This window comes from Carassius auratus, chromosome 45 (genome assembly GCF_003368295.1).
Source record: "Carassius auratus strain Wakin chromosome 45, ASM336829v1, whole genome shotgun sequence".
Taxonomy (NCBI): Eukaryota; Metazoa; Chordata; class Actinopteri; order Cypriniformes; family Cyprinidae; genus Carassius; species Carassius auratus.
Genome location: NC_039287.1, coordinates 6,252,381 through 6,277,092, shown reverse-complemented (window position 1 = coordinate 6,277,092; position 24,712 = coordinate 6,252,381). Strand labels below are relative to the sequence as shown.

At 38.4% G+C, this 24,712-nt stretch overlaps 1 protein-coding gene across 1 annotated transcript; it reads right to left on the bottom strand.

Annotated features, from left to right (window-relative positions):
• Positions 1-228: 228 nt before the first annotated feature.
• On the bottom strand, positions 229-24,313 carry LOC113062741 (leucine-rich repeat-containing protein 52-like). The gene is made up of 2 exons (XM_026232701.1): positions 23,240-24,313; positions 229-1,279 (listed from the first exon to the last, which is right to left on the bottom strand). Exons 1-2 carry the CDS (start codon positions 23,886-23,888, stop codon positions 945-947), a joined length of 984 nt encoding a protein of 327 aa, XP_026088486.1. The 5' UTR covers positions 23,889-24,313; the 3' UTR covers positions 229-944.
• Positions 24,314-24,712: the final 399 nt, after the last annotated feature.

Below are 24,712 nucleotides of genomic sequence, written 5' to 3'. Positions count from 1 at the left end.
ATCATGATACATTGATTGATCATGATGCAACATTTGCTGAATTTCTTAATTTTTTTTATGATGTGCATTTAAAAATATATTATAATTATAATAATATAAAAATATAGTATAATATTTATTATTATTTGTCCATATTTTTATTATTCATCAATATTTATATTAATATATTATATTTATATTATATAATATTATTATATTTATATTATATATGTATATATATTTTGTCAATGTGAAAATTAGTAGTAGTAGAAAAGTCCTTATTGTTAAGCCCTGCAATAAAATGTCGTCAATCCATCATTTGAGCAGTCAGTCAGTCTGTGAACCCTTTAAAACAATTTTCAGCCTTCCATGGAGTTGTGCAGACAGTTTAGAAAAGTCTTCCATCTTCTATTCATTCATTTCACACTGCATGAATCTGGAGAGACTGCCTTGCATATCCTCCATTTACATTCCTTTCTTTGACCGAGCTAGTAAATAAAAGCTAAGATAGCTTACTGGACAAGTCTCCAAGCCTCTCTATCTGTCTTTTTACCTTTTCCTTCCTTCTCACTGTCTCTCACTTAAGTGTGAAACACAGTGTTATCACCCTGCCCCAATTACATGACTAACACTGGGGAGAGCAGTCTGTGTGAGTGAGCATTATTTCTATGCATTTAACTAAGATCATCCTTCAGATCTGTCAGAAACAGCAATATTTTCCAGCTGGAAGTTCAATGTGTCCCTCTAAACGGTCTCTCAGTCTTGTCTGTTTGTCTGAGTCCACCTATAAGAATTGAAATAAATCTAATCTGTCTGTCCTTGCCCTTCTCTTAAACTAAAACTAATGTTGACACATTCTAAAAAAGTGCACTTAAAACATCTTTATAGAAAAGAAAACTCCTTTTCTCTGTCCGTAGCTTGCTCTCATTTCATCAAAGATTTCCCAGTGTCCCTCTGTCCTCTGGTCACACCTGCATGCCTGGTTTGTTCACGTCCCCATTGCCATGGTTACCCCCTCCTCCTCCACTTCCTGCCCCTCGGATGACTGTCTCCTCCTCGTCTTCACTGTCAAGCTCCTCACTCTTCCTCTTGCTGTAGCGCTCATACAGAACCATGAGTATGCCCATCACCCATGCTGACACCGTCCCAGCGCTGAAGATGACGAAGCCGATGGCGATGAAGAACAGGTAGTCCCAGTAACCCAGGCCCTGGTGGCATTCCGATCTCAGCTGCATGCCCAGCTCTGCCAGGCGCTGACCCAGCATGTCTGGCGGCCCCTGGCACACCGTCTGCCCCTCATCTAGACAGGAAGTGAGAGGAGTGCATGGGTGAGAATGAGGGTAGGACAGCAACAATCTAAGATTTAGATAATACTTTTATTCAATAATGATGCATTACTTTGATCAGACGTGACAGTACACATTTATTATAGGACAAATATTTATATTTCAAATAAATATAGTCTTTTTAAATATTCACGTTATATTCACTAAAGAATCCTGAAAAAAGGAAGAATTTGACTTTATTAATATCAGTGCATTACAGTACGTAAGCATATAAGAATATTATATACTCATATATATATATATATATCATGTACTCATAGGTGCTAGATAGGAATGATGAAACATGATGATGTTTATGATTTTGCAATTAGGATGGTGTTATGAACAAATAAATATCTCATAAATTGCTTGTACACTTTGTTCCACACGGCTGTGGTTAATGTGTAAGTACATTTATATAAATGTACAATATAAAAAATTATATCATAATTGTTTTCTTATAAAACCAAGGGTGATCTGGAACATCAGTCTGAAAGGAACCTTTTGGAAAACTTGTTACACATAAATACAAATACATTTATGATTCATAATTTAAGTGTTTATTTATGCACATAAATGTTAGTAAGTGTCCTAAAATTTCTCTGTCACACACACACACACACACAATGTCTTGATCCCTCCAGTAGTGGCCCTAAAGAAGAAAGAGGTCAGAAACCAAACCATCATCCCCATTTTTTAAGTCTGAGCCCAGCAGAGTATCAGCCTGTCAGCTCAACATATCAGCCTGACAGAATGACCCACAAACACACTCATATTGAGACTGAGGCCAGCCACAGCTCAACCTCTGTGATCCTCAGTTTCCCATTTCATAAAGTGGGTACGTAATAAAAATAAAAAAAGAAATAAAAGCGGAATCAAAAAAGGTAAAAGACTTCTCTTTTCTTAATTTGTCTTTTTGACATTCCACTCAATTTCTTTTGTCTTATTAACTGATGTCTGGTTGTTTGGCAGTGTGAGTTGTTAGGAGTAACGATGCTGCTTCACCTTTAATCACAAGCACTAATTCCTTCATTACGAAGAAGAGAAGAGACTGTGAGAGAATAGTGGTGGCAGTAAGTCATTTCTGGGTTTGGTTGTCCTGGGAAGAGTCCTGCATTCAGCAGAGATTTAATGAGCACCTTGACCAGCCAAATGTACTTCAAATCTCATTACGAGATGATAGCACACTTCATTATGTTTTAATTAAAAATAAAGCCAAAAAAAGAAGGAAAGAAAAAGAACTGGCTCACAAAGCAGGCAACAGTCAAGCATGATTTATGAAGATTCTTTTAAAATCATCTCAAACTTAGTTCACATTTTTTAACTCGGATGACCTTTAAACCAAGTATTTAGAATGCCAGATGATTTAGTTGAGGTGGTTTGGATACCTGAGACAGACACATGCATGCATTTAAAAATGTTTTTCAAATCACAGAAACTAGGAATGTCAAATCAGTTTTAAAGGGGTCATATGACTTTGCTAAATAGAACATTATTTAGTGTATTTGGTGCAATGCAATGTGTTTATGTGGTTTAAGGTTAAAAAAATATATATATATATTATCCACATAATGTACATAATTGCTTCTCCTCCATGCCCCGCCTTTCTAAAACGCATTGATTTTTACAAATCTCATCAATCCGAAAAGCGAGGTGTATGCTGACTGGCCAATCACTTTCAAAACTCATTCTAGTCCATTCAAATATGTCGGATAGTCACAAGAGATGCAGTTAACAATTGTTTAATGTCATTGATGAAATCACAAAGGATCTAATGGAATTATTTTTATGTACTAGCTATATCTATAAAATATTTTCCAATAGGGTCAGTTCGCAATTAGTTCCAAATGACAAAAACAGTAGAATCCCTCAAGCTTTCCATTAGGCTTGTTTGCCTAGGAACATGTACATACACAAAACCCAACATCTGACCCATGTTCAATGGAGAAGCGTGGAAAAGACCACCTGGTGCTAAAGACAAGGATAACAGGTAACTAATCTTCTCCCATACAGGCAAAAATAGCAGACAGACATTATGCAAGTCATTATGATGATAAGTGTGTCCCGTACCCTGTGAACTGGGCCAGGAACAACCACCTGCCCCAGCAGAGACACTGTGACCTCTGTGCTTTATCTGCTGTCAAGTTGGTCTCCTACTACAGTCAAATGAGCCATGAGGTAATAACAGGACAAACAAGGAAAATGTGGAACTATCTGAGGTGCTCTATGTTTTTATATTAGCCACATGGTATCTTAAAGGAGTGCTCTGTGGAGGTATGTACACTTAATCACTTGCTTTTTATAACAGCGAGTAATTTGATCATTAAAAGATCAAGTCTGAACTTTCAGTGTCCTTCAAGATGCAATCAAGGTGCGAAGGATAATTCTGGACAAATCTACAGCTCAAATAACACTTTTTTTGTACAGAAGAATGAAATAATAATATCTCTTTAGAATGACAGAACCTAAGTTTCTGAAGGGCACATAAGTCTAAAGTAATGAATTTAGGCAGAGCCAGTGGTTGTTTTGTAGGCAAACATCAATGCCTTGAATTTAATACGAGCTGCTATTGGTAGCCAGAGTAAATGAATGAATTCATCCATGCGTTGATTTAAGCATTCATAATACTATTTGAGCTCATACTGACAGGACATTAGATTGCATGAGCGTACCCACAAAAGCAATATTTGGCTGTGTTTCAGGCACATGCACTAGGGCTGATATGGTTTGGTCTGACAGGAAGCACTGTGGTGACAGAAATGAATGTGTTTTTTAGTGTCGTCATTGAAGCACTGCATGAATCAGAGATTAACACAGAAAGCATTTGCAATGAACGAACCAAGATGCAAATAGAATGTGACACTGAACGGACCTCGATGCCCTAAAATGTTACTTTTACACACACACACACACACACACACACACACACACACACACACACACACACACACACACACACAGAGCCATTTCTCAAACCCTTGCCCAAAGTATGACCTTACATTACATCCCAGACTAGAGGGCTTTCTGAGTGTGAGTACACATCACTCGCTCTCAATATCTAAAGTCCCATAACCATAACTCTGTCATTTATGTGTAATCTGTCCTCCTCCCTCTATAATTAGCCTCTCTTTCTTCATCTTTTTTCCTCTCTCCATCCATCCTTCTTTTCTCGAGGGCATTTTAGTTCAAACCACGGTCTCTTGCGTCATCATCTGTGACACACACGCGCTGAAAGAGGTTGATTGCTCATTAGATTGCTCAAATTGTGTCATTACAGAGATAATCTCACTGTGCCCGCCATCAAATTACCCACAAGTCACCATTTCCCCCTCACCCCAGAGGTACAGAAATTTTTCTTGGTGTTTGAAATTGGACATTATTACAGCTTTAAAAATCTAAGCCCTGCACACTTCATTTAGTGTATGTGTGGACTCATCCAACATCAGTGATTGACCACAAATGCTCTTCTGGATGAATGAGCAACTTTTCCATAAGAAACACTCCAAAGTCTTGTGGAAAGCCTTCCCAGAAGAGTGGAAGTGGTTATAACTGCAAAGGAGCGAAAACCCTATATCAGTTTCTCCTATCAAAATATCTGAATTTAGAATGCGATGTCATTAAAGTCCCTTTCAGTGTAATGGTCAGTTGAGCCTATACTTTTGTCTATATAGTTCAAAAGTTTGGGGTCTGCAAGATAGTTTTTAATACTTTTATTAATCAAGAATGCATTAAATTGATCAAAAGTGACAGTAAAGACATTTATAATGTTACATAGATTTTTATTTCAAATAAATACAAATTTCTGTCATGAAACTCTAGATGGCGCAGGCCGGTTCTATCTAAATCTCACATAATGACATCATTATTCACATGGGACAGCCGATTGGTTCTTTTTACATCAGCAGCCAATGAGCTGCTCAACATACTTGGCTAGTGCTTGCTGTAGCAGTTGCAGCTCGCTTCAGAAACCCTCCACCTTCCCCAGCTCCACCTGTATAGATCTGCTACAGGCTAATTTCATGTTATTTATGGGGGTTATTTCGTATATGTTACATGTGCAGCAGCAGTATTTCCCATATGCTCACAGCAGCATGTCTGTGGATGTATTGCCAGTAGTCTCTGTACTTTGTTTTGCTACAATTAGGGGTGCACGCATAGATCAGCCGATCATTAATGCGCATCTCGTCAGTAAAACCAGTTCTCTAATCAACGGTAAATTCTATCAGGTGCGTGATTTCACATAAAGCAGCTGTTACTACACAGTGCCATTGTTAACTGACAAGCTGCGCAAATCCACGTTCATTATCAGTGTTTATTTGCGCAGCTAGTCAGTTAACAACGGCTCTGTTTAGTAACAGCTGCTCTAAAACCTGATGGAATATACCACTGATTAGAGAACCGGCTTTACTAATGAGATGCACATTAAAGATCGGCAGATCTTTATCAGTGCGCCCTTAGCGACAATTTAATTTCCAAATTTCTTCAAAATATTAAAATGTAAGCCGTAAGTAATGACATACAGAACAAATGGGCATGGGTTCTTTTGCCTTGGGCTAGTAACCTATAAACCACCTAACAACCGCCTACCAACCACCAAGAACATCCTAGCCAATTCTTACAAACTCATAACACCGTAGTCTAGCGACAGTCCAGGATTGTGCCGGATCATTTTGCAATGCCAAGCACCACTCTAAAAAGCACTATGTTCTTTACGAAAGGAAGATTTCTAAGGGCATTTGAAAGATGATCAAACATGAACAAGGGGTATCAGCAGCATGCAACATTAACCTAAAAGCCTGTTCTTTAACAGGATCTTGGAGCAAAAATGAACAGGGTAGTAAAATGCACTGCTCTACTAACAGTGTTGTGCCTGAACGCGTTCATTGTGAACGATAGTTCATGAACTCGCTCATATTTTGGGCGAACGTGAACTGAAGGTGCTGTATTAATGCCTGAACGTTACTGTCAACTCGTTCATTCTGGTGTCCGTGAATGGCACGCTCTCTCAGGTTAACTTCGTTCAATAGGGTGCCAGATTTCTATAGAGCCTTCCAGGCGAAAACCTGGCTAAAACATACCGTAAACGGGTCTTAATATGTAGTGGAAAAAACACCCAATCTGGCAACACCACCAGTGTCGCTCCGCCGTCCGCCGCATGCGTGACGCGTCATCAAAAAAAAAAAAAAAAAGCATGGAGGCGACAGCAGCATGTAGCAAGAAGGCGTATGATCATTTAAAATAATTTTATGATGTTTATGACAAGGTCGGTGAGAATGGGAGACAACACATTAAAGCAACAAGGGAGAAATGCTGTCCCCTCAATGCTAATGCAAACCCTGGTTGGATAAGGATTCAAAATTGGATATGAAGATGAAATCTGACGCATAGCTTCATTGTTAAAACTGATAAAATAATTGCTGTCTCTGATTCTATATGGGCTGTGGCAATAATTGTGAAAAATAATAGCTCGCAGCAACATATGGAAAAAAAGAACTATGAACTAGTTCATTTTTGGAACTTAGTGAACTTAGTTCAAAATTTTGTGGTTTGAACTATGAACTGAACTAGTTCATTTTAAAATTTGTGAATTGAACTTTGAACTAGTTCATGTAGAAAGTGAACTTTCCCAAAACTGCTCTACTGAGTAAGAGCCTGTGAGAAGCCCGGGCAGAGGGGGAACTATTTTAGTGGAACACCCTGCATGGGTTTAATGGCAGCCAGATAAACCTGAACAGAGAGTGACATCCTGCCTACTCATGAGTGAGTGAAGTGACATTCAGCCAAGTATGTGAATTTGTGCTCTGCATTTAACCCATCCGAAATGCACACACACAGAGCAGTGAACACACACACACACACACACACACACACTGTGAGCACACACCCGGAGCAGTGGATAGCCATTTATGCTGCGGCGCCCGGGGAACAGTTGGGGGTTAGATGCCTTGCTCAAGGGCACCTAAGTCGTGGTATTGAAGGTGGAGAGAGAGCTGTTCATGCACTCCCCCCACCCACAATTCCGTCCGGCCCGAGACTAGAACTCACAACCCTTCAATTGGGAGTCCAACCCTCTAACCATTAGGCCACGACTTCCCCTAATCTTCAGCTTCAGTCAGCAGTAGTAATTATGGTCTCAGAAAGGGGTCACTCCCGGCAATGCCACCAGGGACAGTCCTGTCAGACATGCCTTCTTCAAATGTCTTCGGTACCGCTAGAGTAAACAGAGCTGCAAATTGGAGTTTGAACGTCTTGTGAGGGGACTGTCTGTACATCCATCCATCCAACCCGCTTCATATCTGCATACCTGCATCAGTGCCACCTAGGTCAATGTGCCCCCTCACCTCTGGTAAGCACACCACCCCACCCCCTGAACTAGATTTCAGCTGAGAGGGGAGCCCCCCTTCACAGAAAGTGATTTCTACCCAGGCCTTTTTCATACATCTGCTTTTCATAGTTTATTAAATTAAACTCTAATTTGTTTATTTTACATTTCAATGTAACAATCTTTTTATTTCTGACCAGTCTTTAGAAAGCAGAATGCAATAATTAAAATAACCAAATTTGGCAATATGTAAAACGTGTTCATGAAAAGTCATAATCTCATCCTGTCCCTTTTTTTCCACCATTATGCCCCTCTGGAGCTCTATAAAGATGGAACATACAGCCAAAAGCTTCAAAGCTCCATTTCCCCACTGAAAAACCAGCTGAAACCAACCAGCTTAGGCTTGTTTTAGTTGTTTTGTGTTTTTGTAATTTAAAGGTACTCTTAAACTTTAACTTAATCTTTTACTTCACTAATTGGAATGGTAGCATCAGAATAAATATTGTATAGAATCTCACTTTTTAAAACATGCACGCATACAGAAAAAAAGTATCCTCAGGGTGCTGGAATTGTTAATTGGTACGGCCAAAAAGCCTACCCTCAGCCTAATTAGATCATTAGTACTTCATTATTAGTAGCAGAAGGATGTAGTGATGCTAATGTTCCAGTCAAAGCTCTCAGATACCTTCACACACACACACACACACACACACGCACGCACGCACGCACGCACGCACGTGCACACACACACACACACACACACACACACACTGAATCAGAGCAAGTTCCTCTGTATCTGCCAGTTCCTTACAGGAAACGCTCCACAGATGGCATGCTGTCTACAGGAAGCTTTCATCCTATCATTATTTTCATTATTTTTATTATACACAAACACCTGCTACTATGATAGAAGAAATGTAATGGAACATCTGCTGCCATTTGCAAAAGCCTGATTAAGTGTGTCAGACCAACGCAGTTAAAGAGTCTTGTTTTATCATCAGCAGTTCTTTCAGAGAGGCTAATTATTTTAGGTCTCTGGAGCCATGATGTTTTTTTATTGTTATCGGACATAAAGTTCTGGAAAGGTGCAGGCGGCAGGTCATGAAAGGGACTGGGTAATTATTTGAGCAGATTTCATTTTGGAGACATGTGAACAGCAGGTGACTACCAGACAGAGAGAAATGATATCAATAACCATCTGTCGGAGAGAAAACTGATGACTCAAGTTCTTTTCATCAGTGTTTTCAAATGTTTCTTCAGGGGACTTAAACTAAAAGATTGGAAAGGTCTCTTGTATGTAATCTAATTTAATACATTCGACAAATGATAAGTTCACTTAAAAGGATCGCTCAGCCAAAAATGAACAATCTGTCATCCTTTGCTCACTGTCATCTCATCCCAAACCTGTATGACTTTATTTCCTCAGTGGAACACAAAAGCAGATATTTTGGGGTGAACTGTCCCTTTAAAGACTAAAACAAACATTTCTCTATTCAGCAATAACTGAAGCGCCACAGTGGTGTTAATTGCTGTGAATTATTCATTTAACTGTTGTGTGACACTTTTGCTCAAGGTTAGTGTTGATAATGCTGAGTGTGCAGGGTAGAGACTGTCCCGTCACCCTCAATTAAAGAGCGCCCTGAGGCTTTAGCATTAGTCTTGCTTCAGCTGCTACAATATTTACGCAGGTTATTGTCAAACTCCTGTAAGGTGCATTTGCTGATTGCAGTCTCTGAAGGAAACTAGAAAACAGCTCATGATTAGGTAATGGTTCAGGGAGTATTAGTTAAGGGTCCAATTGGTTTCAGGATGAGGACAAGTGATGCTTTTTTTTTTTTTTAAACTTAATCATTAATTTTTATTGCCTTTGTATGATTGTCAATGACATATAAGAGTACAAATCTTTTAAAAATCAAACATTTTTTTAAATATATATTATAAGAAATTAGCTTTTTTTTAATCATGGAGAAACGTTTAAACCTTTTTCAAGAAATGTTTTACTTAATTGATTCTAAAATATGTCATGGTATAAAAAAGTATAAAAAATAAATAAAAAAGTAAGATTTTTTCTTACACTTCCTTACATATTTTATAATTTAAAAATATACTTAATTCAGGAATATAATTCTAAATTCTTAATTGTGGGTTTGCACCACATGAAATATTAAAACCAACTAAACCTGGCATTTCACAAAAATGTATATTTTTTAATAAATGTATGTATTTATAGATTTTATTATTATTGACTTTTATTTGGCGAACTCAAATAAGGGTTCAAATATTAAAATTCAAATATTAATAAGCTGTGAAGCAGTTTTGTATACATCTATAAGAATTTCATGTTTCATGTCAATTTATTGTTTTGTATTTCTATTTTTTTTAATGAATGTTTATTGGTTTACAGTTTGGTTGATGAATCAGCACCGCTGTTTTCCTATACAGTATATGCTGCTCTACACTACTGCATTTTCTAACAGGGATGTTTCTCTGAGATCTCAGAGGGAGGGAAAACATACACAGTTCAATGGTTTTTAAAATGTGCTTCGGGAAAAATGACATAATCTAAAACATGATTCATGAATATCTCTGTTTCCGTGGCTTTCATGACTAAGTCCTTGTAGCGAGAAAATCCACAGCTTTTCCTGAGAATGGCCTGCCCACCAATTACAAGCGCAGTCAACTTCAGCATAGACTGGATTTCTATGCTAGTCCAGTCTGGTTTATTACTGTTGTTGTTATTGCATATTGTTCACCATAAAACAGAAGAAGAAAAAAATACAGTCTTTCTAGTTAAAAAGCCCGGTAGGGACACCAGTCTGTTTAGGACCATCAACACACAGCATGTGTTACGGCTGTCAAATATCAGATGCCTGTCCACTGCGATCTTTCCCTGCCAAACAGAGCAGAACTCACATGCACCTGTCTGTGGCTCAGGAACTGGGCCTGACCACGTTTATGTTCCCCAAACGGCAGCATTTCCTAAACATGCCTAGTAAAGTTTTCTAACAATAGTGCATGTATTAATCTAACATGGGAGAGTTCACAAATGTGTGGTTTTGTGATACTGTTCCCGTATTTCCTTTATCCTTCAATGACCTTGTAGTGCAGTGTGAATGTTTACACCTGCTGTGTATTACACAGTTAATGCCATGTTACTTTTGTCGCTTTTTCGTTTGAGGAGAATGACGATATTTGGTAAGGAGAATTCAGACTGGACTACAACAGTGGCGTAAAACTCTCCTGAATGTCAACTGCAGGTGGTACACTAAATAAAGGAACCCAGCAAGCCCTTGAGAACATATTATTCACTCCTACCAATGACAACAGCTGAGGTAGATTACATTCAGCATCTGTCAGGTGACCTTCCTGTGAGTCTGCGGAGTCTGAGCTACTACGACGTACGCTGAGGTCATTACCAAACACATCACAGACGTGCGTCACATCTAAGAACTACATCTACATCATGACAATGAGTCAATAACAGCACTGAAACAATGAAATGCATGAAGAATCAAGTGGAATCTGACCTCGAAATCAACTCCCATGTGTATGAAACAATTCGTCAAAACATAAATGTCTAGCAAAGGAATAACAGAAGGTGGGCTATATATTATAAGACCTTCTAAAAGCCATAACGATCCACTTCTGTATATCTGTTTCCATATCTATATTCTGACTCGTTTTTTTCTTGTTGTGCTTTGATCCCATTCTTCATGAATATTTAACTCCCATCCTGAGACCGCCCACTTCTTTGGCTCTGTGCCTATGAGCCTGGCCCAACCAGATACCCTTCAGCCAATCAGTGCACTTCATCAGGGCAAGACAGAGCGGATAACAAGGCAAAAACCAAGGGATTGGGACAGAGTGAAAGCAATACTGTATTACAGAAAACAACACAAGCATTCGGCGACACAAACTGCTGCTCTCTTTCCTGTCAAACAGTGCTCGCTGGAAGGCATCGCTCTCACTGCTGCACATATGAATCTAATACTATCTCCATATCTGCCCCCTCAAATAACTCACACGCACACAACCGTAAACACATATACTTCAGATATCAGAGGACACGTGAGGTTGAGGGCATTCAGTCACTTTCCCAGTATGGATGGATGTCATGGGGCTAATCTATTGTCTTTCGAAGTCAATCGATGTGCTGAACAAAGCATAGCAGTTACAAGCATAATTCAGATCTTCTGACAATATACTGCAGTTCAGAATACAATGTCAATATGAGTATATACTATAATAATAGAGTTATGAGCATGTTTTGTGTATCTTTTATATTATTAAATGGTGTTCATTTTTTCAGACAATTAGTCTTCGAATCATGTGTTTCACTTAAAGCGAAATTCATGTTTAGTGTAATTTCAGGTCCATTTTGTGTCAGAAGTGCCCAAAAGTAAGTAGTTCCACCAGATATACTACTGCCCTTTTTTTCTTTTTTTTTATGAAATGAAAACTGTTATTCAGCGAGGTTGCATTAAACAGTGAAAGTAAAAACGTTGACACAAAAAAAGTACTTTTGATCTTTATTTTCATCAAAAAAAACTAAAAAAACTAAAACCTTTTCAACTTTGATAATAACAAGAGATGCTTTTTGATCACCAAATCAGCATATTAAAATGATTATAAATTGTTTCAAAATAATAATTATAAAAAAAGTTATTATATTTCAAAGCATTACTAGATTTCTGATCAAATAAATGGCGCTTTGGTAAATATAAGAGACTTATATCTTACAGACCCTAAACTTTTGTATATACTCGACAAAAATTAAGAAAATCAACAAACCAAGCAATAAATGAACCCTTACGAAGTACAACTCAACCTCAATCTCAACCCAACCTCGTCACACAATTGCCATCCAGAGACGCCCCTAGTGGATTAACATATCAATGACGCTTACATGCAGCACTGCCTTTGAATTTGAACAAAACAAAGTATTATATAAGTGACCACAGTTTTACCGTCTTCTGTTTGGAATAGTCTTTCCGTCTATTCCAAGTCTAACTTGTTGCGTAGGTAAGCAGCTCACTATAGAGTTTGGACCAGAGCAAATATGTCTCAGACATTAAGTGATTTTGATGACGTCAGACCGAAATAAAGTCCTCTGAGTGTCAAATAGGAAGAACGCTGGTCCTGTCTCTCCCTGACAGTTTGTTCCTCTCTCGCTCTGTTAGTCAACACTGTGAAAGTGCTGACAATGAGGAGAACCGTCACCTCCTGAAACAATAGAGCCGCTGAGAAATATCATCATGTGTTCTGACACACTACATCACAATTATAAACTATCAAATCACCTGGGCTAGTTTATTATGAGGTGCAGTAGATGATGAGCCAGCAGTTATCTTTCTTATCCTGATGAGACCCTAGCTACAAGTTCTGCTCCTTATAGACTGAAGAAGCGAGAGGTAGATATACAGTGAGCTGCCACAATTCACCAGAAAATTAGGACATGCAAAGTGTGAATACACCACAGAATTCTGAAATGTGAAGCACCATAAGCGTCCAGAATATGATTAGCATTTTTAGCGTGTGCTTGTTAGTAGTCCTGTGTAGCCACACTTTTGACTATCAGCATAAAGTCTGTTCCACATTGCAGCTTATTCTAGCCAAGAGCCGCCCACTTAGACAGGAAGAGACGCGCTGGGAAAACATGGCTATGGCAGCATTTCTGCTAAATAATATTACCTTGTTAAAGCTGCAGTTTTGTAAAAAAATATTTTTTACATATTTATTAAACCTGTCATTATGTCCTGACAGTAGAATATGAGACAGATAATCTGTGAAAAAAATCAAAGCTCCTCTGGCTCCTCCCAGTGTCCTATTGCCATTTGCAGAAAGTCATGCGCTCCCGGTAAGAAGCAACCAATCAGAGCTGCGGTCCGTAACTTTGTTTGTGTTCAAAATGTAGAAAAATGTATATAATAAGCGAGTACACCATGAATCCATTTTCCAAACCGTGTTTTTAGCTTGTCCTGAATCACTAGGGTGCACCTATAATAAGTGTTTATATTCGGACTATTTTAGATTACTTTGGGGGTACCGGGGCGGAGTAACCCAGTACCTTTGTGATTCTTCATAGACATAAACAGAGAGAAGTAGATCCGGCTACGATGTTCTTCCGCAAGACGCAAGCAATTCTGTTTATTAACCGCTAGAGCGTCAAAAGTTACCCACCGCAGCTTAAATGGTGACACTTTCAAAGATAACTGTCCAGTGGGTGGCGTTAAATGTGAATTCGGTTTTATCCCAAAAAGATGAAGGTGAATCTAGCGATGTTTTATTATTACATTGTTGGTTTTAGTTTTATTACACTGTTTGCGTCATGCATGTCCAGAAATTAAGTGTCCATTGAGTGACATTCTTTTGTGTTTGAAACTAACGTGTCATCTACTCTAAACCCAGTCCTAAACCTAACTGATAGTGTTAACTAAAGCAAATGTGAGATTAAAGAACCAAGTCTTTAAGCTCTTTAACTGTGACTCATGTTTCACGGGACTCGTACCCAAGCGCTACGCATCCCAAGTGTTATGAAATGTACCAGGTGTGCATTTAGAGTAAGTTTACTTTGAAAGAAAAGCCATACATATAAAGCTGACTGTGACGCAAATGTCAAAATTAGTTAGTTTGCAAATCATGAATCATGAACTAAAAGTGTTTTGAGGTCAAAACACAGTATTCAAGGAAATGCACTAAAATTAGTCTTTATCCATCAACAATCTGCCACTGTAATCATAATTTGTGTGTGAAAAGGAAAAAAGGTTTTTAGTGTTTTGCTTTTCGCTTCAGCTGGAAACTGCAGTGCATGTATAGACACATTTTTGTAGTTTTGCAAAAAGGCACTTTGTCTATCATTGTATGGTCAAAAACAGCTAAAATATTCTTCTTTAATATTCTTTAGTTTTCTTGTGACAGCCAATCAGACTGGGACTGATGACATTAGTCAGATCTTGGATCGGTTCTGCCACGAACTGAGTATAAACAGTCTGTCTAAGTGCCGTCGGTGGCTACTGTGTTACTCTCCATCTGTCAAGTGCTAAATTCCTCTAATAAATAGTCAATGCAATACATATGTCAAGGAGCCACTGTGACCTGCTGAGTGCATTTTGTTCCCAAAAAGTGTTTTCATAAAAAAAGTGAATTCATTATGTGCACAAATTAAAAGGAACTTGAATGAATGCAGGCCCTACAGTTTTTTTTTTCAAATTCTGTGCACTAAATGAAGTGCTGACCCAACTGAGATTTGCATTTTGTCATGAAATATTGTATTTCGTGCCAGGTAATTAATTCAGTCAAAAAGTATCTTATGTTCACCAAGGCTGCATTTATCTAATCAAAAACACAGTAAAAACAGTAAAACTGTGAAATATAATATTGAAATTTAAAATAACTGGTTTTTATTTAAATATATTATAAGCTGAATTTTCAATATGATTACTCCAGTCTTCAGTGTTACATGATCCTTCAGAAATCATTCTTATATGCTGATTATTAATAATGTGTGTGTGTGTGTGTGTGTGTGTGTGTGTGTGTGTGTGTGTAAAAACTGTGATACATTTTTCAGGTTTCTTTGATGAACAGAAATCTCAAAAGAACAGCACAGCATTCATTGGTAACATAAATGTCTTTATTGTCACGTTTGATCAATTTAATGGCTCCTTTTGAAGTATTCATTTATTTTTGAATGATAGTGTTTCATGGTTGGCACAAAGATATTAAGCATCCCAATGGTTTTTAACATTGATAATAATCAGAAATGTTTCTTGAGCAGCAAATATGCATTTTAGAATGATTTCTGAAGGATCATGTGACACTGAAGCCTGGAGTAATGATGCTGGAAATTCAGCTGTACATCACAGGAATAAATGGCATTTAAAACATTCAAATAGAAAACATTGTAATAATATTTCGTATGACTGTTTTACTGCTTCTTTCAAATAAATAAATGCAGCTCTCCTTGATTTCTTTCAAAAACATTTAAAAGTGTTAAATATTCAAAATTTTAACCAGTAATGTAATTCTAAGGTTGCATTTGATGCCCCATGTCACAGAAACAAGCACTATTTTAATCACTCTCCATTAGTGAAACCCCTAAATAAAATGCAAACAAACTGTTGCTGATATATTAGGCTATCTGCTTACAAAAAGTTGTTATAAACTATATTTGTTAAGTGTATTTGTCACATACTCAATGGTGTAAATTATGTCTTTAAACATACGATGCACGATTGTTGCATTCATTTTTCAGAGCTTAGTGCCCACAGAATGAGGCGGCACTTAACAAACTCACCGTGAGCCCCAGGCTCGCCTTTAAATCAGACCCTATTAGCAGAAGCATCTGGCGTCGCCACATGCCTCTGCATCCACTCAGTATGCAACACCCACACTCCCATACGCTGCATTTACTATGCCAGAGGACTCCCAATTAACTCTCACATCTGATCATCCAAACACCCATATCCATGTGTCAACACTTCAGCATGTTACAGAACAAAAACACGGATGCAGAGAGCAGCATCTAACTGTTTTTAAACTCAAATGCCTGTGTTATGAAGTACAACTCAGCAAATTGGTGAAACTTAGTTTAAGATACCTGATTGAAACACACAAACACACACTAAACAACTGGAGCAGATGTATCCCCAAAGGATGAAGCCTTCAGAGTGTGAGTTAATAAAAACGGTGGCTCTCCGAGGCCCAGGACAAATAGAGAACAGAGATATAAGAACACACACACACACACACATATACCTACAAACACAAAATGTAGCAATCAAGCCAGAAAACATAAAACATCATAACAGAGCTGCTACTGGCCTGTGTTTGTTGTTGCTGTAGAGAAAATGTAATGACCAAGCCCACATGGAATTTGCAGACTTTATAGACCTAGAAAAATGATGTCCCAAACCCTTCACTGGGGAGTCAGCAGCTATCCTGCACTGTGATATATGGTAGCCATAAATATATGGTAAAATGGGCATTCGCAAATGCAATGAAATGTACCAGGTGTGTGATCGAGTAAGTTTACTATTAAAGAAAAACCATAAATATCTATAACCGATGCAAAAGTCAAAATGAACTAGTTTACAAATCATAAACTAAAAGTGCTTTGAGGTCATAACACAGTATTGTGCACGGAAATGCGCTACAATAAGTCTTTATTCATCAACAATCTGCCACTGTAATCATCGTTTGTGTGTGAAAAGGAAAAAATGTTTTTAGTGTCTTACTTTTCATTTCAGCTGGAAACTGCAGTGTCATGTACAGATACATTTTTGTAGTTTTGCAAAAAAAAAAAAAAAAAAACGTAGCGGCACTTCATCTTTCATTGTATGGCTAAAAACAGCTAAAATATTCCTGCTTAATATTCTTTAGCTTTCTTGTGAACTCAAAGGGAAAATTCAACAAATAGTTTTTGGCTGACAGGCTGGTAATAGCAGCCAGGGACTTCATAAACAGAGCTGCTATTGGTCTGTGTTTGTTATCGCTGTAGAAAAAGTGTAATGACCAAGCCTAGATGGAATTGCAGACTTTATAGACCTTGAAAAAATATGTGCCGCACAGTCCCAAACTCTTCACCGGGGAGTCAGCAACTATCCTGCACTGTGATATATGGTAGGGATTAAAATATGGTAAAATGGTCAGTGTGAAAGTTTAAATTCACAGTTTTGAGAAACAGTTTGTAATTTGCAGTTATAAGATATAAAAAATAAATTACACAGAATGAAGTTGCATTTTATAAAATCAGTTATCAAAAACAAAGTCGCAACTGAGAGATGACACACTGCACGTTAAAGTAGAGATCGTTAGTTATAAAGTCAATCATCAGAAACAAGTTGCAATCAGCAGACATGATGTGACACTAAGAGATAAAAAGTAAATTTCTGAGATTTATAAATTGAATATAAAGAGTCCTATTGGAAGATATAAATCACATCCAGATTATTAAAATTATGAAAAATATAGCTTGTGAAAAACAGAGTTGTGGTTGCGAGATAAAAAAGTCAATTGTGAGATATACAGCTGCAATTACGAGATATGAAACTACATTAAGTCACAATCTTGAGAAACAAAGTTGTAAATCGCAGCTGTATGATATTAAATCACAATTATGCAAAACAAAGTCTAATAAAATTATCACAAACAAAGTTGCAATTGGGAGACAGTGTGAAACAGAGAAAAAGTAACATTGAAATTTAAAAAGTCGCGAAACAATAAACAATAAACAGAGTTGCAACTGCAAGACACTAAGACAAAATGAAACGGTTGCAAAGAGATTTTAATTCATTTCACTCAGAGCTGGAAATAGGTTTCCATGGTGACACGAAAAGCAGCAGGTTGACAAGAGTGAAATCAGTATTATAATGAAATATTCGCATTATATATGTTGCAGCTTGCTTTTTTTTCACTTAATCAGCCTAATTTCTATGACTGACATTTAATAGAGAAATATAATTTTTTGCTCCAGAAGATGTAGTTATAGCAACGCTATCTCACGACCAATTCGTACTTATTTTACGAGGTGGCTTATTCGTATGAATTTGAACGACCTCACTCGTACGATTTTATACGACCCCAGTGACGGTTAGGTTTAGGGGCGGGGTTAGGTGTAGGTCATTCGTACAAATTCATACGAATTGTGCAACTCGTAAAATACGTACGATTTGGCAACAGTCGTATGAAATTGTACGAGTGTGGTCGTACGAATAAGCCACCTTGTGAAAAATGTACGAATTGCCGTGAGATCGGGTTGGTTATAGTGTCTAACTGAGTTGTGGTAACTAACCAAACATCAACCCATTACAAACCACCAACAACTAGTGAGCAAATCATTGTTTTACCAGGCTGTGATGTTAACCAAAACTACTGCTGTCTGATGAAAAGGACAAGCCCGTAAATATATCAACACAGGAACGAAATTCTTCCATTTACATTCATAAGATCATCTGAAGCGGTTGTTAAGACAGCACAAGCCGAGAGTGATGTTTTGTGTGTGTGAAACCAGATAAACTGCTTTACCTCACGTAAACCTCCCTCTGTGCATATGAACTGCAGGAGAGATCTTTGAAGATCAACAATATCCAAAGCTGAAGGACAATGGTGATGAATCAGGATTTCGTCCTACATTTAGAGCTCAGGCTGACGTCAATTCCACAATATTGGTTTCGGCCCTTTCTCTTCTTTAGGGAACCCTGCGCTGAGAATTGTAATTAGCATACTGCACCGGACTAAGACGCTGATTTAAATAGAAGCATTTTGAAGGTCTGTTTGTGAATATTTCAGGGTGAGAGAGAGAGAAAGAGGGAGGCAGAGAAAACCAAATGACTCACAGATGCTAAAGTGGTGTGAATCACACAGAGTGGTCACTGGGTCTGCACCAAACACACACTTAATAGACTCTATACACACCGACACACACACAAAAGAGTATTATTAAATACTTTAGCATTGCTTTCTACATTTGTAGTTACAAGTAGACACAGGAGAGGGCATTAAAAGAGTAGTTCAACTGTGCAATGTCCTTTAAAATTCCTCTATTTTTGTTCCACACAATAAAAAGAATCACACAGGTCTGGGAAGACTACTTAACTTTATGTTGTTGTAAAAAAACTATGAATGTAGACTGGTGCTTTCATCATAATAATGTCATAGAGATGACTCACACAACTTCTGTGCTACCTTCTCAGTGTGGCTTTATGTGAGAAACACTGAAAGATTCATTCAGAAATCGGACATCATTCTCTCAAGTCGAGATGAAAAACTTTAGAAGACTTGAAATATAACGCAAGTTATATTAATCACTTTTATGGTGATATTGCATCCAATTAAAGATTGAAAGCTCCTATTCTCATCCTTTAAAAATGTATCAGTTTGTGTTCCACTGAAGTCGTTTGCAACAACATGATGGTGAGTAAATGATGACAATATTTGTTCTTTTTAAGTGAACTATCATTTTAGAACAAGTATTTTCGTCTGAAGTGGGTGATTTTTAGTGATTAATAGAGACGCACCAGTGATCTTGTAAGCTGGTGCAGACCGAGTGCTTGGACAGGATTATATTATGGGACAAGAATTCTCATATCCACTTTAAAAAAAGACATAATTAGCCACCTGCTCTCAGTGGACGCAGCAATGCCAAAAGTGAGAGAGTTTAATCAAGAGAGAGACAATGAGCAGACAGACAGCGCGTCTTTGAATATACCGAGAGATATGAGGTTTTTGCATTCTTGGGGTTTTGCTTCCTGATAACGGAAAGGCCATAGAGCTTACGTTCAATCTCATGGAAAAGCTCAATTTTCTCTATTAAGTTCCCAGACTCTATTGACTTATTTCTGGAATTAGTTGTCATTCTTTCTATACTTTCTGTGTTCTATCTTTAACAGTTTCATTATGATGTTAACAGCTGATAAAACAACCAAGAACAAAACTGCTCTGAAATAAACAATTAATAATAACAAATAAGGCTTTGTAGACTCAAATCAAACTCAACCCAATGGTTCTCAACCAAGGGGTTGTGTCCTCTAAGGGTCCTCAGCAAGCTTCCAGGGGGTCCCAAATAAGTTTAATCTTAAGAAATCTCAATGAAAATACAAAATAATAATAATATCCCATCCAATAATAATCCCATCCAAGTAGTGAACACACACCCAGAGCAGTGGACAGCTATTTTTGCTGCGGCACCCAATGAGCAGTTGGGTGTTCAGTGCCTTGCTCAAGAAACTCTCCTCAGTCGTGGTACTGAGGGTGGAAAAGAGCCACACATTCACTTCCCCCACCTACAACTCCTGCCGGTACCAAGACTCAAACCCGTGACCTTTGGGTTACAAATCCAACTCTCTAACCATTAGGCCACAACTGCCTTCATGACGGTTTCCTGAAATGGATCTTTCAAACTATGTTGTTTTGAAAATGATTCAATATTGTCTGAAGCAGTTTCTTAATTCACTTAATTTTGCTCACTGTTTCCTCATCTAGTTAACTCTGTGACATTCAACTATGTAGTGCAGTGGTTCCCAATCCTGGTCCTGGAGAACCGCCAACACTGCACACTATTTGCTGTCCATCTTATCTGACACACACATTTGAGGTCAAGGAGTCTTCACTAATGAGCTGATGAGTTGAATCAGGTGTGTTTGAATAGGGAGACATCTACAATGTGCTGTGTTGGGGGTTCTCCAGGACCAGGACCAGGATTGGGAACCACTGATGTAGTGAATAGTTAATGAGTGAACACGGTAATAGTTAAGGACACTGAACCTCTCAGTTATTACCAATGAGTCAGATACTGACACATTTTGTCACTTTCAAAATGCCAGTGTGGACAGTGAGTCCTTAAGATCCAAAAATGTAAATGTCTCAAAACCTATTTGTAAAGTAAACACTAATCCGCCCTAATGCATTTTGGACAACACCAAAACTCTTCCTACTCCCCTGTCAATCAATCTTTGCACCAATGCGAGGTTTTAAACTGGCAGGAAGAAAATAAGTATACACAAATAATGGATAAGCCTATGCACATGCATGCATGGATTCACACACAGTGACATGGATCATGTGAAGCATACACATCTGAAGTTCAATTACAGCTGCTCGACTAAAAATAACGATGAGCATGCAGCTCAATATGTCACATTTGTGCAGAGATTAACATTTAAGTACATTTGCCCTAAGACTAAACTGGCTTTGAATGGTTTAATTTAGCCTAGCTGGTCTCCAAGCCTGGCCAATGAGTTGTTCTGCTGGTTTAGCCTAAACAAATTAAAGCACCCAAAACCTCTCTAAAATTAGCAGACCACCAGCTGAGACATGCATCACATTGGCATCTTGTTTTCCTCACCAAACATTTTGTTCTAGTCCACATCTTTCATGTCTTTTGTCATAATTCTGTCAAGAGAGCCAGTTTGCCCTCTGTTCCACCGTGACGCTGACTTCAGATCAGATTAACAGCCTGAATAACTCGATAACGCAAACTAGGGTGATAAGACTGATAAGAACTTCTCACCCTTGAGGTCTGATGGTGGAGATCATTAGCTGGGCTTTCATTGGCTCTCTCTCTCTCCTTCACTATAAGGTCATTTGTTGTTCACTGACTGGATTGAAATCACTTCAAACTATTTTTTATTTTTTAAATAACAATATTTCAACATTGAACTTCTACATTCTGCAGTAGAAGTTCAATGTTGGTAATGTTTTCTATTGGTTAATTTGGGTTGCTGGTGAGACAAAATGGTTGAATCTTAAATTATTACATTTATATTTTCAAACCTTGAAAATGTGGCTACTTCATTGTTTGTTAGTGGTGATACACAGTGCCCTTGATCGAGTAACATTACTCCAAATTACCCCTGGGAGACTGTATAATATGTGTACAAGGACATTTTGTATAAAACCATCAGCTAAATGACTAATTAACAATCAGCACTTCCATTATGTTCAATTATGATGCCTAGAGGAAAGGAAATAACATTTGTTAATATAGCAGCAGTTAAAGACTTGGGCTGTTAAAGTTAAAGACTTTAAGAGATGATTATAACCTGCTCCAGTGTGCTTGTCTGCATATACTCTATATGTATAGAGATTACTCAAAGTAACTTTTTATAATAAGACATTTAATTATTAAACAACTATTTACTGGCAATTTTGTTATATTGATCGACAGCACTCAACCAACTTATACTAGCACCTTTTATTTTCTTGTCTTTTCATTTATAAAAAAAAAAAAAAAAAATGTCATGGCACTTGTATACTGTTGTTGTTCTCTTGTTGACCTGACTGCTTCTATTGTTCTCATTTGTAAGTCGCTTTGGATAAAAGAGTCTGCTGGATGATTAAATGTAAATGATATTTGTAAAAACTTTGTTCAAAGTTTTGTCGGGCCTTGATTGTGGAATGGTTTATGGAGTAGCCATTATTAATTTCTGCTATTTGTTGATTTGTTGTGTGGTGTTTGAATGTGATGTGTTATGTTTGATGTTTTATGTCCATTTAATTTTTCATGATTGTTCAGCAATTTGAGCTGCAAAGTAGTAAAAGGTGCCTAACGAAATGAAATAATACTAAAGAAAAAACTATATTATTTATAATATAAATATAATATTTCATATAAATATAGTAAAAATGTTTAGGCCTAAATTATCACAAAACCTACATAATAATAATAATGAACAATTGGCAATAAGCATTATTTTGTGGTAAATTATATATATATATATATATATTATATATATATATATATATATATATATATACACATTTTTTAACATAGTAAAAAATTAGACATCACTTTGTCACGTGGAAATGTGGATTATAATCACATTTGTGCTGTCTTTATGTTATAACTGTACAACGTAATTACTTTAGTCATTTTGATCACATTTTAATCACTTATATTAATCCACATGTGCTTTCACTGTAACAAACATGTTTTAATAGCTCAGAAAGGTTGTTATTATACCATTTTATAGATTAATGGCGCATACTGTCCCCAAAATGCCTGTAAGGTCGGCTGGTTTATACGCTAAAGTTGTGGCGACGTCTGGTGCCGGTTTTTAAGCCGTAAATTGAACTTGGAAAGTTTTCAGACCGGTTAAAGACAAGAAGCGCATCTGACCTTGGAACTTGAAGCCCTCTATCTGGATCCAGAGGCACAGGTCCTCCGTGTCGCAGTCGCACCTCCAGGGGTTCCCGCTGAGCCCCAGCGAGCGCAGCGCCGGCAGCGCGATCAGGGAGCTGATGTTGAGCGCCGTCAGGTTGTTCCGGCTCACGTCCAGCACCTGCAGCGCCGCGTTCTCCGCGAACGCGTCCGGGTGGATCTCCGACAGCCCCGGGTTATCCGTCATCCTCAGCATCACCAGGCTGGCCAGAGGGCCAAACGTCCGGTCCTCGATCTGCGTCAGGCTGTTGAAAGACAGATCCAGGTAGGCGAGCTTGCGCAGGTTGCCAAAAGTAGACTCGGAGATCTCCGTCAGCGAGTTGTTGCTGCAGTCCAGGTACACCAGGTCCGACAGGTAGTTGAGCTGCAGCGGTGGCAAGTCGCCGATCCGGTTATTGGAGATGATCAGCTGCCGGGTGGCCAGCGGGAGGTCCACGGGGAAGTCGCTTAACTGTTTTCCCGCGCACTGGACCACCAGCTGGTCGTCGCACACGCAGCGGTCCGGGCAGCCGGCGGTCAGAGCCGGGGACGGCGCTACATCCATGACGAAGACGAAGAGGAACACCAGCCGCAGTGACTGCAAGCTCGGCTCGGGCAGAACAAGCATGATCTCGCCGCCGGCTTCATCGACTGTGCGTGCGCTCGCGCATTCTTCATTGATCTGCGGGATCCGGTTCGGTCGTTGCTGCTGGCCGGGAATGTCTCGGTGTTACTGAACCGATGCCGTTCTTGGGATCCTCTCGCAAGTCTCCTTAACAGCGAAGGTGACCGTGCTTGGCGCGTCTTTAGTCCGTTCTGTGGAGATCACCATGAGCTCATTCGTTGCGGTGTTGTGTCAGAGTCCTGGAAATAGTTTGTTGTGATTTTTTTTTTCTTAGTTCAGGGATAAACGCGTGAACTGACTTGCCTCACAAGTCCATAAGTTTGATTCCGCGCTGACGCAGTTAAGTTGCGCGACGCGGTCCTGAGACGCACCATCGCGCTGTGTGTGCTGCTGTACGGCGGCTCCACTCTGGTGTGTGTTGCGCTGCTTCTCTCTGCAGCTGTGAGTGAGTGAGTGAGTGTGTGTGTGTGTGAGAAAGAGAGGGAGGTTGTTACACTGAGTCTGACACAATGTCTGTGTGTCCCGCTAATTTGCACAGGGGAAAAATACCCGCGTACACCTCTTAAAAACACAGGTGCACTGCGCTCATCACACAGTTGGATGCACTTTTTTTTAGAAGAGTATAGGCTATACGGTTTAGTAGAGAAATTCTTAAGGATTTTGAGTAAAAAGTCCAGTTACAAGGCCGACAAAAATATGTTCTAGGAACGTTAAGTTATGAAAACGTTATTTCTGAATGTTCTCTGAACGTTCAAATTGGCCATTTAAAAAATAATAATAAAAATTATTGGTTATACGAACATATACATTCGATTTTATCATTTTGC

Coding starts and splice junctions, on each gene's coding strand:
- LOC113062741 (XM_026232701.1), bottom strand. CDS start 23,888: ATGCTTGTTCTGCCCGAGCCGAGCTTGCAGTCACTGCGGCTGGTGTTC. Junction 1,280..23,239: donor AGAGGGCTTCAAGTTCCAAG/GTCAGATGCGCT, acceptor CTTCCTGTCTAG/ATGAGGGGCAGACGGTGTGC.